This window comes from Lepidochelys kempii, chromosome 5 (genome assembly GCF_965140265.1).
Source record: "Lepidochelys kempii isolate rLepKem1 chromosome 5, rLepKem1.hap2, whole genome shotgun sequence".
In the NCBI taxonomy this organism is placed as follows: domain Eukaryota; kingdom Metazoa; phylum Chordata; order Testudines; family Cheloniidae; genus Lepidochelys; species Lepidochelys kempii.
The window spans coordinates 34546726-34562131 of record NC_133260.1 but is presented as its reverse complement, the minus strand read 5'-3'; the positions used below and the strand labels follow the sequence as shown (position 1 = coordinate 34562131).

The window sequence follows — 15406 nt, the reverse complement described above, 5'->3', positions numbered from 1 at the left end:
GCACAGAAATTATAGCTCCATGATCTGTATACTTGTTGACGGCATTAATGCATGTGGAAGAGGGTGAGTATAAATATAGGCCTGAATTCTTCAGTTTCATAAAATGAAATAAATTGAAAAATTCAAGCTAATGCATTTGGAAGGAATAATACCAAACTTCCGAGACACATTGTTGGGGTCTAAGCAACTATAACGGCTCAGAAGAAGGATCTGGTTGTCACTGTGCAAAAAGTCACAAAAACACTTCTTAACATGCAACAAAAACCAAAAGGCTTGTACATGTAAAAAATGATGTAAAATATCATGCTGTTATGTAAAAGAATGGTACACTGTACTTGTGACTGCATCCCAAAATATATATAATATAGTAGAAGAGGTATAGAGAAGAGTGGCAGAATTTTAGATGCATGGAAAGATTTCCATATGAGAAGAGAGACTGCAAAATTTGGGACTGATTAGAGGGGGACATGAATGGGATTGGGGTGAGAAATCAGAGGACTGTGGCCCTGTGCCTCAGTTTCCTATCTGTCAAATGAGGTTAATACCCCCTTATTTCATTGGAGTATGTGAAAACAAATTTAATGTTTGTCAGCACTGAGATACTTTGTGCCATAGAAAACCCCTTGAGGAAACTAATTTTTCTATCTTCAGAGCAGGGTTTGAATAGTGTGCAGTAAATAAGGCCTGGGGCTGCATATTGAACAGTGAAGATAGTAAGCAGCTATTCAGTATTTTATTTTAAGTGAGCACCATCCATCCTGTGCACTGACTGAGGCAGGGGTCCTGAGGAAATAATAGCAAAAATAACGAGGAGTCCTTGTGGCACCTTAGAGACCAACAAATTTATTTGGGCATCCGCTTTCGTGGGTTAGAACCCACTTCATCAGATGCATGGAGTGAAAATACAGGAGCAGGTATAAATACAAGAAAGGATGGGGGTTGCTTTACCAAGTGTGAGGTCAGTCTAATGAGATAAATCAATTAACCGCAGGATACCAAGGGAGGAAAAATAACTTCTGAAGTGGTAAGAGAGTGTCCCATTACAGACCATTGACAAGAAGGTGTGAATGACTGTATTGGGTAAATTAAGTTTAGGTTTTGTAATGACCCATAGTCATAGTCATAATAGTATCTGATGAGTGATGATATAACTTAACTGTCCTAATGCATGTGCACATGCATCAACCTTCATTCTGGCATTTCCCAACTTTGGAATGTTTGATTTTTCAACCTTAATGTGTTTTCACATTAGTTTTGTGTGTGTAATATTGTATATAAACAGCATGGTGAATTGTGTACCTATTAGTCTAAAAATATACAACAGACTAAGATTGATTTGTGTCTGAGGCTGCTCTACTCATGTCTGATACTACTGGAACTTTGTAAATGAGGAAGTTATCAAGTTAGACTTTTTTGGTGGCTGACAAAGTCTGGGATGGGTTTTTTCTAGTATTATTGATCTTGCTTAAATGTGATTGATAAAGCAGGTATTCAGATTTTACTATTGATCATTAATTAGTCAGAGGAATTGCTTTACTTAAGACATCTGGAAAAACTATTTTAGAAGGATGATTAAAGACAGAATGAGCATCCTAAGCAAAATCATTGAAAAAACCTAGCATCAGTCTTAATACAGTTAGAATTTCAGGTCTACTTGTGTATTTGAGTTCTGTCTAGCAGATAAGTTAGCATGCATCTGGTCTGTTAGCTCAGTGTTTCTCAGTTGGAGGGATGGGGCCAGTAGGGGGACTGGGTGAGAGTACACACTGGCTTGCTCCCACAAATGGAGAAATAAACACCCATCAGTACAATACTGGTGACTACGGAGACAACCTTGTTTCCTGCCTGCTGCTGCTAGTTTCATCTTCACTCTATTACCTCTGCCCATCTCACAACTCCAGTATTGTCAAATCCCAAAAAACCTGGAGTATTTTCAGGCCTTTCTTTGCAACTACGAAAGCTAGAAACTTCATTTAAAATAAATGTAAGCTGAGAGTCTCAGGTGATCACATAACTCCAGGATCTGGGGCTTTAAGAAAAACACTATTGTGAGACTTGCAATAAAATTGAGAGTTGGCAAAACTGCTGCTCTTTTCCCTTCCATCTACCTCACTGTTTGCTCTATGCTTTGCTATTTGGGTGACTGCTCCACCACTTTATTCCCTTGGAGATTAGTTTTGTGTGTTTTGTGAGGGGAGAGGCACACACTCCCACCTGTCAAGGCAACCCACAACCTGCCAAGTCAGCATCACCAGTTAGCAGCAACCCTCACCTAACACCACCAGCTGTGGGATCTTATAGGCACTCCAATCTAGCAATCATTTACAGCCAACAAAAGCTTATTCTTTGGAAATTGGTGGTTTAGGCCCTTCGCCTCCCCTAGATTTGTTGTGAAATTCCCTCTTCGTCACTGCAAACCTGAGTAAACATTTGATATATTCTAGGTCAGCTGGCACAAGCCAGCATATTACATTCTATAAAACATTCAGCTAAGAAAGTTAGGGAATTGAGGTGTTCTGTATGTAATTAAATTGGCTGAGACGTAGCATGGTGAGAGCATAGCATATAACAAAGCTCAGGCATCCAGTGTTCTCTGTTTCTCTGCCCAGGCCTTTAAGAGCTTAACAATAATCATCAGAGTCTGTGTGCAAACCTTGGCACTTTGCAGCACCACGTGTTAGGTGACTTGTGCCATAGCAGTTTGAGCCGCACATCTGTTCTCTAGGCTAGTTTTAAAGCACCACATTAAAGCTGCTACTGGGGAGAAAAGGGAACAAAAACATACAGGAAGTAGCATGGAAAATCCTAATCTTTCCTGTTTAGAGTAGCCAGAATGCTGGACTTGAAGCGGGCCTATTTTAGGGGCTGGATTTTTCAGCATATCCTGAGTACAAGGGAGTTTGATCAGTGTCCTGGCACTCTGAAATGAGGCTTTGTGGTCCCTCAGCATTCATTAATAGTCAGAACATGACATGGTATACATAGAAGCCCATGGCAACCTGGCCAATCAAAATGCCTGATGAAATCCTGCAGCTGCAGGAGGATGATTTAAATTAAGACAACATATAAAACTTCAATTGTCTGGTCTATTGGCCTTGTGCTGAATTGGGGAGGAGAAATGGAGTCAGGGAAAGGCAATGGGTGGGAGGAAGGAAGAAGGGAAATGGAGGCTTCCTTAGACTAGTAGTGGCCCCTCATGCTTTTGTTCATGCTAGTGTCTCCCTTGTGAGTTTCTAAATAGATTCTTAAAACAACATTTTGAAAACTTTTGAAAGTTTTTGAAAACAACATTTAGAGAAAATATGTCCCCAGCATATTGTTTTGTTTTGATGATCTGTAGTTGCTTTTTTTACATAGTGAAATATGAACGTATATTAAAATCCAAAGCCTTTTAAACAACGATGAAAGTTGAACAGAAAATCAGGACTTGAAAGGTTTAAAAGCATGACCAATTTTCATGGGAAATTTCAATCTTTACAAAGCAGCTTTTTAACAATCTACTTACAAAGTACTCAAAGGTAAATATCTTAAGTACATAAGCAAAAGGAAACTGAGACTAATGTAGTATACAAGGTAGTTATGTACTACAGTGGCTGTTTTTTACTCCTATTTGGTGGGAACCCAAAAAACCCTATAAAATACTGGGTGGGGGGGAGAGGAGGAGTGGGGACAGGGGTAGAGGAGAGAACAGGTTAAAGAATATTTAGAGGAGTTTAATGCCTATTTTGCTTCAGTCTTAGCTCAAAAGGTTAATTGTGACCAGATGCATAACATGATTAATATTAACAGCAAGAGGGACAGAATACAACCCAGAATAGGGAAAGAACATTTAGAAGAAATAGATGTATTCAAGTTGGCAGTACCTCTGGAAATTCATCCTTGGATACTAAAGGAACTAGCGGAAGCTATCGCGTAATCATTAGTGATTATTTTTGAGAACTCTCGGAGAAAGGGTGTGGTTCCAGAGGACTGGAGAAGGGCAAATATAGCACTGGAACATATATGGAACAAATTATTAAACAATCAATTTGTAAGCACCTAGAGCAGGGGCGGGCAAACGATGTGACCCTTAGGCCAAAAAGGGTTTCCAAAATTATATGGAGGGCTGGTTAGGGGAGGCTGTGTCTCCCCAAACAGCCAGGTGTGGCCCGACCCCCACCTCCTATCTGACTCCCTCCACTTCTCACCCCCTGAAAGCCCCCCCCGGGACCCCTGCTCTATCCAACCCCCCTGTTCCCCGCCCTGTGGCCGCCCTGACCCCAGCCCCCAAACTCCTCTATCCAACTCCCCTGGCCCCCTTACCACGGTGCCTGGAGCACTGGTGGCTGGCGACTCTACAGCTGCGCTGCCCAGAGCACCGGGTCAGGCCGCGGCTCTGCAACTGCACTGCCCGGCTGCCCAGAGCCTTGCGCCGGCGGCGTGGCATGGGGAGGCTGCGGGGGAGGCGGAACAGCATCGGCGGGGCTGAGAACTAGCCTCCTGGGCCAGGAGCTCAGGGACTGGGCAGGAGGGTCCCGCGGGCCGTAGTTTGCCCACCTCTGACCTAGAGGATAGCAGGGCTATAAGAAATAGCCAATATGGATGTATTAAGAACAAATCATGTCAAACCAACCTGATTTCCTTCTTTTATAGGGTTGCTGGTCTAATGAAGTGGGGAAGCAGTAGATGTGATATATCTTGGTTTTTAGTAGTGTTTTTGACAGTCACACATGAGATTCTATTAAGCAAATATGGTGTAGATGAAATTACTATGAGTGCACAAATGGTAGAAAGACTGTACTCAAAGTTGAGTTATCAATGGTTCACTGTCAAACTGGGATGGTATATCTAGTGGGTCCTCCAAGGGTCAGTCCTGGACCTGGTCCTAGTCAGTGTTCTTATTAATGACCCTGAGTGGAAAGTGCTTATAAAATTTGCAGATGACACCAAGCTAGGATGGGTTGCAAGCATTTTGGTGGACAGGATTAGAATTCAAAATGATCTTGATAAATTTGAGAATTGCTCAATCAACATACTCAGCGCTGGTGAGACCTTTCTGGGCACCACACTTTAGGAAAATTGTGGACAAACTGGAGAGAGTCCAGAGGAGGGCAACAAAAATGATGATAGGTTTAGAAAACCTGACCTATGAGGAAAGGTTAAAAAATTGGGCATGTTTAGTCTTGAGAAAAGAAGACTGAGGGAGGACCTGTTTACAGTCTTCAGATATGTTAATGGTTGTTAGAAAGAGGACTTTGCTCAATTGTTCTCTATGTTCACTGAAGGTAGAATAAGAAGCAATGTAGCAAGGGAATTTTAAGGTTAGATATTAAGAAATATTTTAATTATAAGGGTAGTTAAACTCTGGAAGGGAAATCCAAGGGAAATTGTGGATTCCCCATCATTGGAGGTTTTCAAAGAACAGGTTGGAGAAACAGCTGTCAGGGATGGTGTAGGTTTACTTGTAGGTTTACCTCAGTGCATGGGCTGGATGACTTTGAGGTTTCTTTCAGCTCTGCTTTTATATGATTCTATGAAAAGGGGCAAGTGGATAAGTAGAAACGGAGAGGTGGTATTTATACTGATGTATATTGGCTATGACAGAGGTTCTCAAGCTGTGGTCTGCGGACCACTTCCATGGATAGTTCCCTCTAAAGTGCATGCCTGGGCAGCTGCACATGAGAGAATGAAGGGTCAATCATCTAATTAGTGGAGCCGTGCAGGTGTGGCTCCACTAATTAGGTGCCCGAACCCTGGAGAAGATGCACATGTAAGGTGAGATGGTGGCCTTGTGGGGGGGAATAGGAGGTAGGTGGGAAGGGGCAGTGGGGTAAGAAGAGGGGGTGGAGGGAATTTGGGATGTGCAGAGCTGTGGTGGCCAGAGAAAGAGGTGGCTTTCCCCAGGTCCAGGGCTACAGCTGCCGGGGACAGATGTTCCTCCTTCGCAGCCCCAGCTGCTGCAGTGGGGGAGTGAGGGAGAGACTGCCCTTCTTCCCAGCCCCAGCTCAGGGGCTACCGCAGCGGGGGAGAAAGGGCACATCCATCGCATTAGAAAGGTAAGACTACTGATTATTAAAATATGAGTATTGTGCTTTTATTTGTAGAACAAAAAAAAAGGTATTAAGCTATGGATATCATGGCTTGCTTGGTTGGTTAGATTTAGAAGACTGCTGTTCCCAAATGGGCTGTTAAGTGACTAGCAGAGGGAGGATTTTGATTCTGAATGTACCCTTTTGAGGGTGGCCTATGAGGAGCTAAAAATTGTGTTTATATATATATATATATTGAAACAGATTAAAAGGATAATAGAGAAATTGTAGCATGGAGCAGTGGATTCATACAGTTAATAACCAGCTGATAGTAATTGTACTGAGCATTTGGAAACTCTATTACAATGCCTCACATGGGGTGAGATAATATAAAGTTTAATAATGGGCAGAGTTAGATCACCTCCATTCATCTATGACTAATTCAGTTTGTGTGAGAGACTTCCCTGTTTGCCATCTGTCCTCAAGTTGTTGAATACTTTTTTTTATATTATGGAAAGTCTGGGTTGGATTTTTCAAAGGTATGCTCAAGGAACCCTGCAGACTTAGAATGATTTATGTTTAGAATTTCTATGCAACCCCTCAAAAATCTGTACGTAATAGCACAAAGCGTCTTTAGTTTTTATAGACATTTCAGAATCCTGCAAACTCTCATGTCCCAGATTCCAACTGCATTGTGGGACATGCTTATTAGTTGACTACAATCTGTGAAATATCAACTCCTAAGGAAATTGTTGGATTAATGACTTTTTTTAATACAGCCCCTTTAATCCAAAGTACTTTGTATACACTACTGTAGCTTTTTAAAATCAATTTATATATAATGATGCTGTCCCTAGCCCCTGTTTGCCAGAAGCTGGGAATGAGTAAGAGGGAATGGATCACTTGATTACCTGTTCTGTTCATTCCCTCTGGGGCACCTGGCATTGGCCACTGTTGGAAGACAGGATATTGGGCTAGATGGCCCTTTGGTCTGACCCAGCATGGCCGTTCTTATAGTCTTATAAGTATTAATGACAGGTTTAAGTTATCCATTGCTAAAATGCAGTAATCTCATTACACAGCATACATTGTTTTTTAGTAAACCTCTCTGGTTTACTCATGTCAGATGACTTGAGGAAATCTCACCTTTGCTTTGCTGTGGCACTGCTCAATTTCAATTGAAATGTACATTTTACTGTCTGCTTTAGTCAATTTCATCTGCTAACAGAATGGTCCTATTATCATGCTCCATGTCACAACACATCTGCTTCCTGTTTTCTCTGATGTAGATGTATCTATTTTTTGTTTATTCTACACATGAGGTAAGAATTTCATGACCTTTAGAGTCACGTTTATGATTTTCCATTGATTAAAAAAACAAACAAACTTAGGTCTAGAAGCCTAAATACCTTGAAGTTTTGGGGTCCAATCCTGTTTTGATTATTTTTAATTAATCCAGGATTAAATTCTAGGAAACTTCTTTCTGATGTCAGTGGGATCAGGACTGGGCCCTTGGACTGCTGGACCTTTTAATGATTATTTTATTATATATTTGATGATTAATCTGATTCTTCATAAGGGTTATTAAACATTTAATAGTTTAATGCAGTATTACTTTAAAGACTTCTTCATAAAAGTTTAGAATACATTGCAGAATTGTTGGTCCAAAGGAGTAAGTCTTCCTGAAAGCAGCATTTAGAAGGGTGTCAATTTAAGAATCATCCTTCTATCTGAAAACTACTTGCTATTTATTAAGTAACATGCAAGATTACAGGAATTGAAAGATTATGAAGGAAAATGTTATCTCTAGTTTTAAGCTTTATTCTCAGCATTTGCTTTTGTTTGTGACCGGACTGGATGCATAGTTTTACTTCAGGTTTTTTGTCCTAATAAGCCATATAAAATTATTAACCTTTAACTTTTTATTTCAGTGTAGACAGAGTGAAGAGTAATTACTATGCTAATCATTTTATGTGATCATCTTGGTTGAGCATCTTGCTAGGCTAAATAAACTTAATTCCTGTAATTTTACTGTGAAAATGAGTCTTATACATTTTTATCATGATCCGTGTTGCCCATTTAGGAAGACTTAAAAATTAACAGTTCAAGAAAATAACTGCAGAATCAGAACTTTATTAGTGAAAAGCTAGTTAAGAACAAAACACAACAAAAAAAGACCCTGCTTGCGTGTACGCTCCATGCCAAATGATTTTATTTAAATTGACTGGAGAATATTACCGTACAAGCTTCCTGTGCAGGTCAAGCGCTCGCTCTCTTGCTTTCTGATAAGCCCTTTGTAGATAAGTAACAGGCTACTGGGTTGGGGAAAGTGGTTGATATTTGCAGGGTTTTTTAAAATTCCTTTAATATCCTCAAATAGCTTACATACAATCAACCTGCAAATTTTGTCCTTACTATTGTTGCAATTACCACCAATCTTTTAGAAGTTAAAAAGCAAGTTTATTTCCCCCTGTCGCCTGTTCACTTACACTGTGCATTCAACATATTTTGTGGATAGTCCATTTCAGTGACCTTGATTCTGCATGCTCTCTGCAGGGGAGTGTTAATCTATTGCAGATATGAAACTGAAAGTAGACTGGAATTGCAAGGTGGCGGGCTGTAGTGGAAGGGAGGATCGGAACATATTTGGTGGTTGCCCTCAGGCCAGCCCAAAGAATGAGTACCCAACTGGAGCAGAAATTCCTGTTAAAACATTTTAAAAGGAATTGAGAAATAGGCTGTATTAAGAGTGCTCTGTCACAAGTTAGATTTCAAGTTGTTAGGCTTGGTGAAAAGAACTAAACTATAGTATAATATACATTCTGTGAAATGTCTGGCTCAAATTTTGCCCTAAATGATTTCTTGTAATCCACCCTAAAAATATGCATTTGATACTGTTTAAAATAGTACCTAAATGTGTGCAATTTTTTGAAATTTATGCAGTTGTATGGAGGACCACTAGAGGGTGTATTTTAATCTCCCATAATAATGAAGAGCATTTAAAAGCATGAATGCTTTGTAAAACAAGTGATTTGCTCCTAGCGGCTTTTAATTCACTGTCCGTGATTCAGTATAACGTTTACATAGTATATTTAGAAAATTATGCAAACCACAAAAATATATAGAGGGCAAAATATATGTATTCTTTGGCTGAGAAGTTTGAATGTGGAGCTAACTATCATGGTATTAGAAACATCTGCAGCAAGATTGCTGAATAACCATTGAAGTAGCCGTGTAATACTCCTTACAGGAGCACTCATTCTGATCCTGACTTGGGGGGTGAGGGGACACCAGATTTTTCAGAACTAAAAGCCAGGCCACCTGCCATGGTGAGGGGGATAGCAGGATGGAAATCTGGCATGCTGGTGTGTGGCAGCAGGGAGGGTTTGGGTGCAAGTCAGGGGAGTGACACGGAAGGAGTTTGGAAGCTGACAGACTGGAAGGTGGGGGAAGAAAAAAGAGTTGGTCTTCCCTTATCCTTCCCAGCACTTTCTTTCCTTCAGAATGAAAATTTGGGATGCAGTTCAACAAAGGGTTGGCTGAGAGCCAGTTGAGTTGTGTGGAGCAGTGGCACAGGGGAAAACCTGGCTACTGAGGATAGAGGAAGCTTGGAGGAAGCAGGCACAGGGCCTAGAAATGTGTGTGTTGAGGAGATTGGACACAGCCGGAATCTGTGGGTTGAGACTGAGGGAGGAGTCATGAAAAGCGGAGTTAAGGAAGAATATAGTGAAGAGTAGCTGGGAATGGGAACGTTGGAGGTAGACTGGCTACTGGGAGGCAAGATAGCAGCAAGATGTCTGGGACATCCAGGAGTGGTTTGGGGAATTCTGCAGGAGGAAAGAATTGGGGGTAAGAAGGAGTTAGAGGAGTTTGGAACAGTGGGGCACTTCTTGGAGGTAGGTGTCAGAAGGTGAATTCAGTGTGACCTGAGAGGTTGTTGCAGTTGGAGACTAAGAAGATAAAATGGGAACACACAGCTGACCATACTTCCTGTTACAGGCTGAGTAAAAGCCAAGAAAACCTCTAGGTTTTGCTAACCTGGCTGTGAGCTTGGTGCAGATGCTTAAAACAGAGAGGTGGTCACCCTACCTCTGCTGTGCTGCTGCTGGTGCTTCACAAGGAGAATTGGGGGGTACTTATAGACTGGTTCCTTAGTTGAATCCCCCCTACCTTACATGTGAGGGTGGGGAGGGCTCTGGGGGCCCCTCACCCTATGGTCTGTCTGCATGGCTCTTCTCTAGCCAAAACATCCTGTTCCCCACTGCTCTACCACTATTGCTCTCCTGCAGGAATAGTGGAACCTTTGTTTAATCGTCTGATTCTGCTTAAGGGGACCTTGTGCTCCACATAGACAGTAGAGGGGCACTGTTCCTCTATAACATTTCCATAGGGGCTAGGAACATAGGAATTGCCATACTGTATCAGATCAATAGTTTATCTAGTCCAACGTTCAGTCTCCGACAGTGGCCAGCAGTAGATGCTTCAGAGGAAGGTGCAAAAACCCCTGTGGTAAGCAGATATAGGATAATCTGTCCCGTCCCCCCCCCCCCCCCCCCATGATGGTCCCAATCATTTAGGATTTGTCTTCATCCCAGCAAATACTTTGTATGAATTATTAGAACTCTGGATAGTCTTGTTATCCATATTAAAACCCAATCTGTCTTTGAATATTGCTATCATTGGGCCCTTGAGAGCCAAATTCTAAACTGTTTCTTTCTTCAGGTGTTGCGGTGCTAAATCTGAGGAAAAAATTCTGCCTGTGAAGGTCAGGAACTACAAAGGAGTTCATTACTACTCCTGATACCCTGACACTTCCTCTTGGATCTGTTCTCAAATATATGAGTGAACAAAAAAGGCTGTATTGAAATCCAGCAGTTGTCGCAAACAAGAATTGCTTTGAGTTGAAAAATATTCAAGGGAAAAACAAGATTCTTAACGCCTTAAAACTTGAGCTCGAAGGAGAGGAAGCACTGAACTTCAGGGATTGAGAACTACAAAATTTCAAATTAGCACTGAAATACTATGGTAAGGGTCATATAAACACCTTCATAAATTAATTGACTGACCATCTTCTGATCTTCAGCAGCCATAAAGTCCTCCTGTGCACAACTTTACCTGCAGGGTGGTGGTATTTTTTTCAAACCGTCCATATTTGTATTATTCTGTATGTATCTGAAATTAATTTAATTTGTCATTGTGCTGCCAATGCCTTGAAATACATCTTGAATATGACAATCTTTTATACTTGTTGTTTCAACTAACTAATTTAGTTTTAACATGAAAACTTTATTGTCTTGAATTAATTATTTAGAGGAGGAAGTGGACATTATTTAATGTGGGTCCCAATGTCTACTCCTGGGCCAGCCAATTACTGACTTGGAACAGCAGTTAATGAAAACCTTGTTTACTATTTCTTAAAAATCACCTGTAAGCAAGTTTTAAAAAATTATCCTACATCCTTTTTTGCTCTTTTATATAATAGTATAAAGAAGGTATGAGAGATTTAACTTGTGATTTTCACATTTTGAAAGATCATGAATGATAAATTCAGTCTTTTCTGGTTTTGAGGGAGACCTCTGGAAGGCCTCAAAGACGTTTAACGCAAAATCTATAAATAAAGGGGAATGGGGATGAGGGCATCAAATCTTAAAGATTTTCCTTATCCAAAATGCTATTTGGTTACTGAACTTAAATAGGGATTAATAAAAACGCCTTCCCATGGTTGCACCGGTGCACAAGAGTTTAAACAGTTTGACTAAAGTCCTGTCTCAGCTCAATTTCTCTATTTTGGTTCTTGTGGGGTGTCATGTTCTCCATTTATCATAGTTTTCTAACTCTCACACGAGCTGAATTTACAAAGTAAAAAAATAATTGGGAGGAAAATATCCAAGAAACACTAAGAGTATAACTATGTTTCAGTTTAATTTAAATATATTTTAAATCCAGATAATGAAATAAGTGAGATTTTTCTTTTCTTTTAATAAACTGGGTAAAGGGGGTTCTGTGACTTCATTTAGTGGAGGACGAGGTGGTAATGTTGTCCTCATCTGGTTGCTGTGGATCAATAACTGTTTCCTGCTTTCAACATTTATCATCACTTGCAGGTGAAGTCACTCATTGGGTAAAATGGTACTGGGGTGGGGAGTTAATGAGAGGAGAGCTAGTACCAAAGATGTGACCAGTGTTCAGAATGATTTGAAAAAAGTATACGTGGGGGTGTCTCATCACCCTTCCATCTGCCCAACCCCCACCCAGCAATTAATTGTGCGTTCCAACCCCCACATCAGTTCTGCCCCGGCCAGCCTTGCATTTGCAGCTCCTGAGGTTCTTCAGCCCTCTCCCCGGCGTGCGTGTGTGTGTGCTTCAAAGGGGTCCCTCCCCTGTCCTTGGGTGTTGCAGAGTGGGAAGGGGGAAGGAGCAAAGGAATGGTCTGTTTCTCACAGGAGGGGGATGTGGAAGGAAAGAGCAGACCTGCTCAGCATGGCTCAGCATTTCGTCCTCCCAATCCCTTCCTGTGAGACTGGTGTCATGTTACTGGGGAGAGGGGTGAGCTCTTCCTGTATAAGCCCTGATTGCTTCCTGGGGAAGAGTACCCAAGCAAGTGGGGAAAGCAACCAATCGGAGGGGTGTTTCCCCCAGGCAGTGCTAAAAATGTGCGGCCCTTCCCTAGCAACCCAGCTCACTTCTCAGAAATATTTATTTTATGGGTCTCTGACCTGTTTTGACCTAGAGCACTTAGCACTGCTGTAGCCCAAATCCTTCACAAGACTTTCTGTAGAGCAATATAGATATCCCTTATTTCCAAAGGATCCATCTGTAATGGCTGCCGTTGTGCTGATTTGCTCTTGCTGTTTGCAGGTGGATCAAATCTCTCTTCCTCTTTTTGTGAAGCATCTGAATGCTTAGCTTCAATGTATTTTCCCCCTCACAGTTGAGTAGAGTAGTCAAATATCTAGGTACTTATAAAAAGAACAGGAGTACTTGTGGCACCTTAGAGACTAACAAATTTATTAGCGCATAAAGCTTTCGTGGGCTACCACCCACTTCATCAGATGCATAGAATGGAACATATAGTAAGAAGATCCATCTATCTATGCATCCATCCATCCATCCGAGAGGTGGAAGTTGCCATACAAACTGTAAGAGGCTACTTAATTAAGATGAGCTATTATCAACAGGAGAAAAAAACGTTTGTAGTGATAATCAATGGCCCATTTAAACAGTTGACAAGGTGTGAGGATACTTAACATGGGGAAATGGATTCAATATGTGTAATGACTCAGCCACTCCCAGTCTCTATTCAAACCCAAGTTAATAGTATCTAGTTTGCATATTAATTCAAGCTCAGCAGTTTCTTGCTGGAGACTGGACAGTCTCTACGAAAAAGAATAAATGGACACAAATCTGACCTCAGGAATGATAACATTCAAAAACTGGTAGGAGAACACTTCAACCTCTCTGGCTACTCAGTAAAAGATTTAAGGGTGGCAATTTTGCAAGAGAAAAGCTGGAAAAACAGACTCCAGTGAGAAACTGCTGAGCTTGAATTAACAGGCAAACTAGATACCATTAACTTGGGTTTGAACAGAGACTGGGAGTGGCTGGATCATTACAGGTTTCAGAGTAACAGCCGTGTTAGTCTGTATTCGCAAAAAGAAAAGGAGTACTAGTGGCACCTTAGAAACTAACCAATTTATTTGAGCATGAGCTTTCGTGAGCTACAGCTCACTTCATCGGGTGCATTCAGTGGAAAATATAGTGAGGAGATTTATGTACACACAGAACATGGAAAAAATGGGTGTTCTCATACACACTGTAAGGAGAGTGATCACTTAAGATGAGCTATTACCAGCAGGAGAGCAGGGAGGTGGGGGGGAGAGAAAACCTTTTGTAGTGATGATCAAGGTGGGCCATTTCCAGCAGTTAAAAGGAACATCTGAGGAGCGGGGGAGGGGGGATAAACATGGGGAAATAGTTTTACGTTGTGTAATGACCCATCCACTCCCAGGCTCTATTCAAGCCTAAGTTAATTGTATCCAGTTTGCAAATTAATTCCAATTCAGCAGTCTCTCGTTGGAGTCTGTTTTTGAAGTCTTTTTGTTTTAATATTGCGACCTTTAGGTCTGAGATCAAGTGACCAGAGAGATTGAAGTGTTCTCTGACTGGTTTATGAATGTTATAATTCTTGACATCTGATTTGTGTCCATTTATTCTTTTATGTAGAGACTGTCCAGTTTGACCAATGTACATGGCAGAGGGGCATTGCTGGCATATGGTGGCATATATCACATTGGTAGATGTGCAGGTGAATGAGCCTCTGATGGAGTGGCTGATGTGATTAGGCCCTGTGATGGTGTCCCCTGAATAGATATGTGGACACAGTTGGCAACGGGCTTTGTTGCAAGGATAGATTCCTGGGTTAGTGGTTCTGTTGTGTGATGTGTGGTTGCTGGTGAGTATTTGCTTCAGGTTGGGGGGGCTGACTGTAGGCAAGGACTGGCCTGTCTCCCAAGATTTGTGAGAGTGATGGGTCGTCCTTCAGGTAGGTTGTAGATCCTTGATGATGCATTGGAGAGGTTTTAGTTGGGGGCTGAAGGTGATGGCTAGTGGCGTTCTGTTATCTTTGTTGGGCCTGTCCTGTAGTAGGTGACTTCTGGGTACTCTTCTGGCTCTGTCAGTTTGTTTCTTCACTTCCGCAGGTGGGTATTGTAGTTGTAAGAATGCTTGGTAGAGCTCTTGTAGGTGTTTGTCTTTGTCTGAGGGGTTGGAGCAAATGCGGTTGTATCGTAGAGCTTGGCTGTAGACAATGGATCGTGTGGTGTGGTCTGGGTGAAAGCTGGGAGACAGGCCAGTCCTTGCCTACAGACAGCCCCCCAACCTGAAGCAAATGCTCAAATAAATTGGTTAGTCTCTAAGGTGCCACTAGTACTCCTTTTCTTTTTACACATATTGAATCCATTTCCCCATGTTAAGTATTCTGTAGGGAGAGTGGTCACTTTTGATAAGCTATTACCAGCAGGAGAGTGAGTTTGTGTGTGTGGTTTTTGGAGGGGGGTGAGGGAGTGAGAGAACCTGGATTTGTGCTGGAAATGACCCACCTTGATTATCATACACATTGTGAAGAGAGTGGTCACTTTGGATGGGCTATTACTAGCAGGAGAGTGAGTTTGTGTGTGGGGGGGCGGAGGGTGAGAAAAGCTGGATTTGTGCTGGAAATGGCCCAACTTGATGATCACTTTAGATAAGCTATTACCAGCAGGACAGTGGGGTGGGAGGGGGTATTGTTTCATGGTCTCTGTGTGTATATAATGTCTACTGCAGTTTCCACGGTATGCATCCGATGAAGTGAGCTGTAGCTCACGAAAGCTCATGCTCAAATAAATTGGTTAGTCTCTAAG

At 41.7% G+C, this 15406-nt stretch overlaps 1 protein-coding gene across 4 annotated transcripts in view; it reads left to right on the top strand.

The window, feature by feature from the left end:
- ARL15 (ARF like GTPase 15) overlaps positions 1-15406 on the top strand; it is a 336015-nt gene that overhangs the window by 57640 nt on the left and 262969 nt on the right. For 3 of the 4 annotated variants that reach the window (XM_073343927.1, XM_073343929.1, XM_073343931.1), the window contains exon 3: positions 10731-11033. The exons of the other annotated variant lie outside the window; for it this stretch is intronic. In XM_073343927.1, coding sequence (XP_073200028.1) covers positions 11031-11033 — 3 coding nt within the window. In that variant the 5' untranslated portion in view covers positions 10731-11030. The remainder of the gene's footprint in view (positions 1-10730; positions 11034-15406) is intronic. 4 annotated transcript variants of the gene reach the window in all.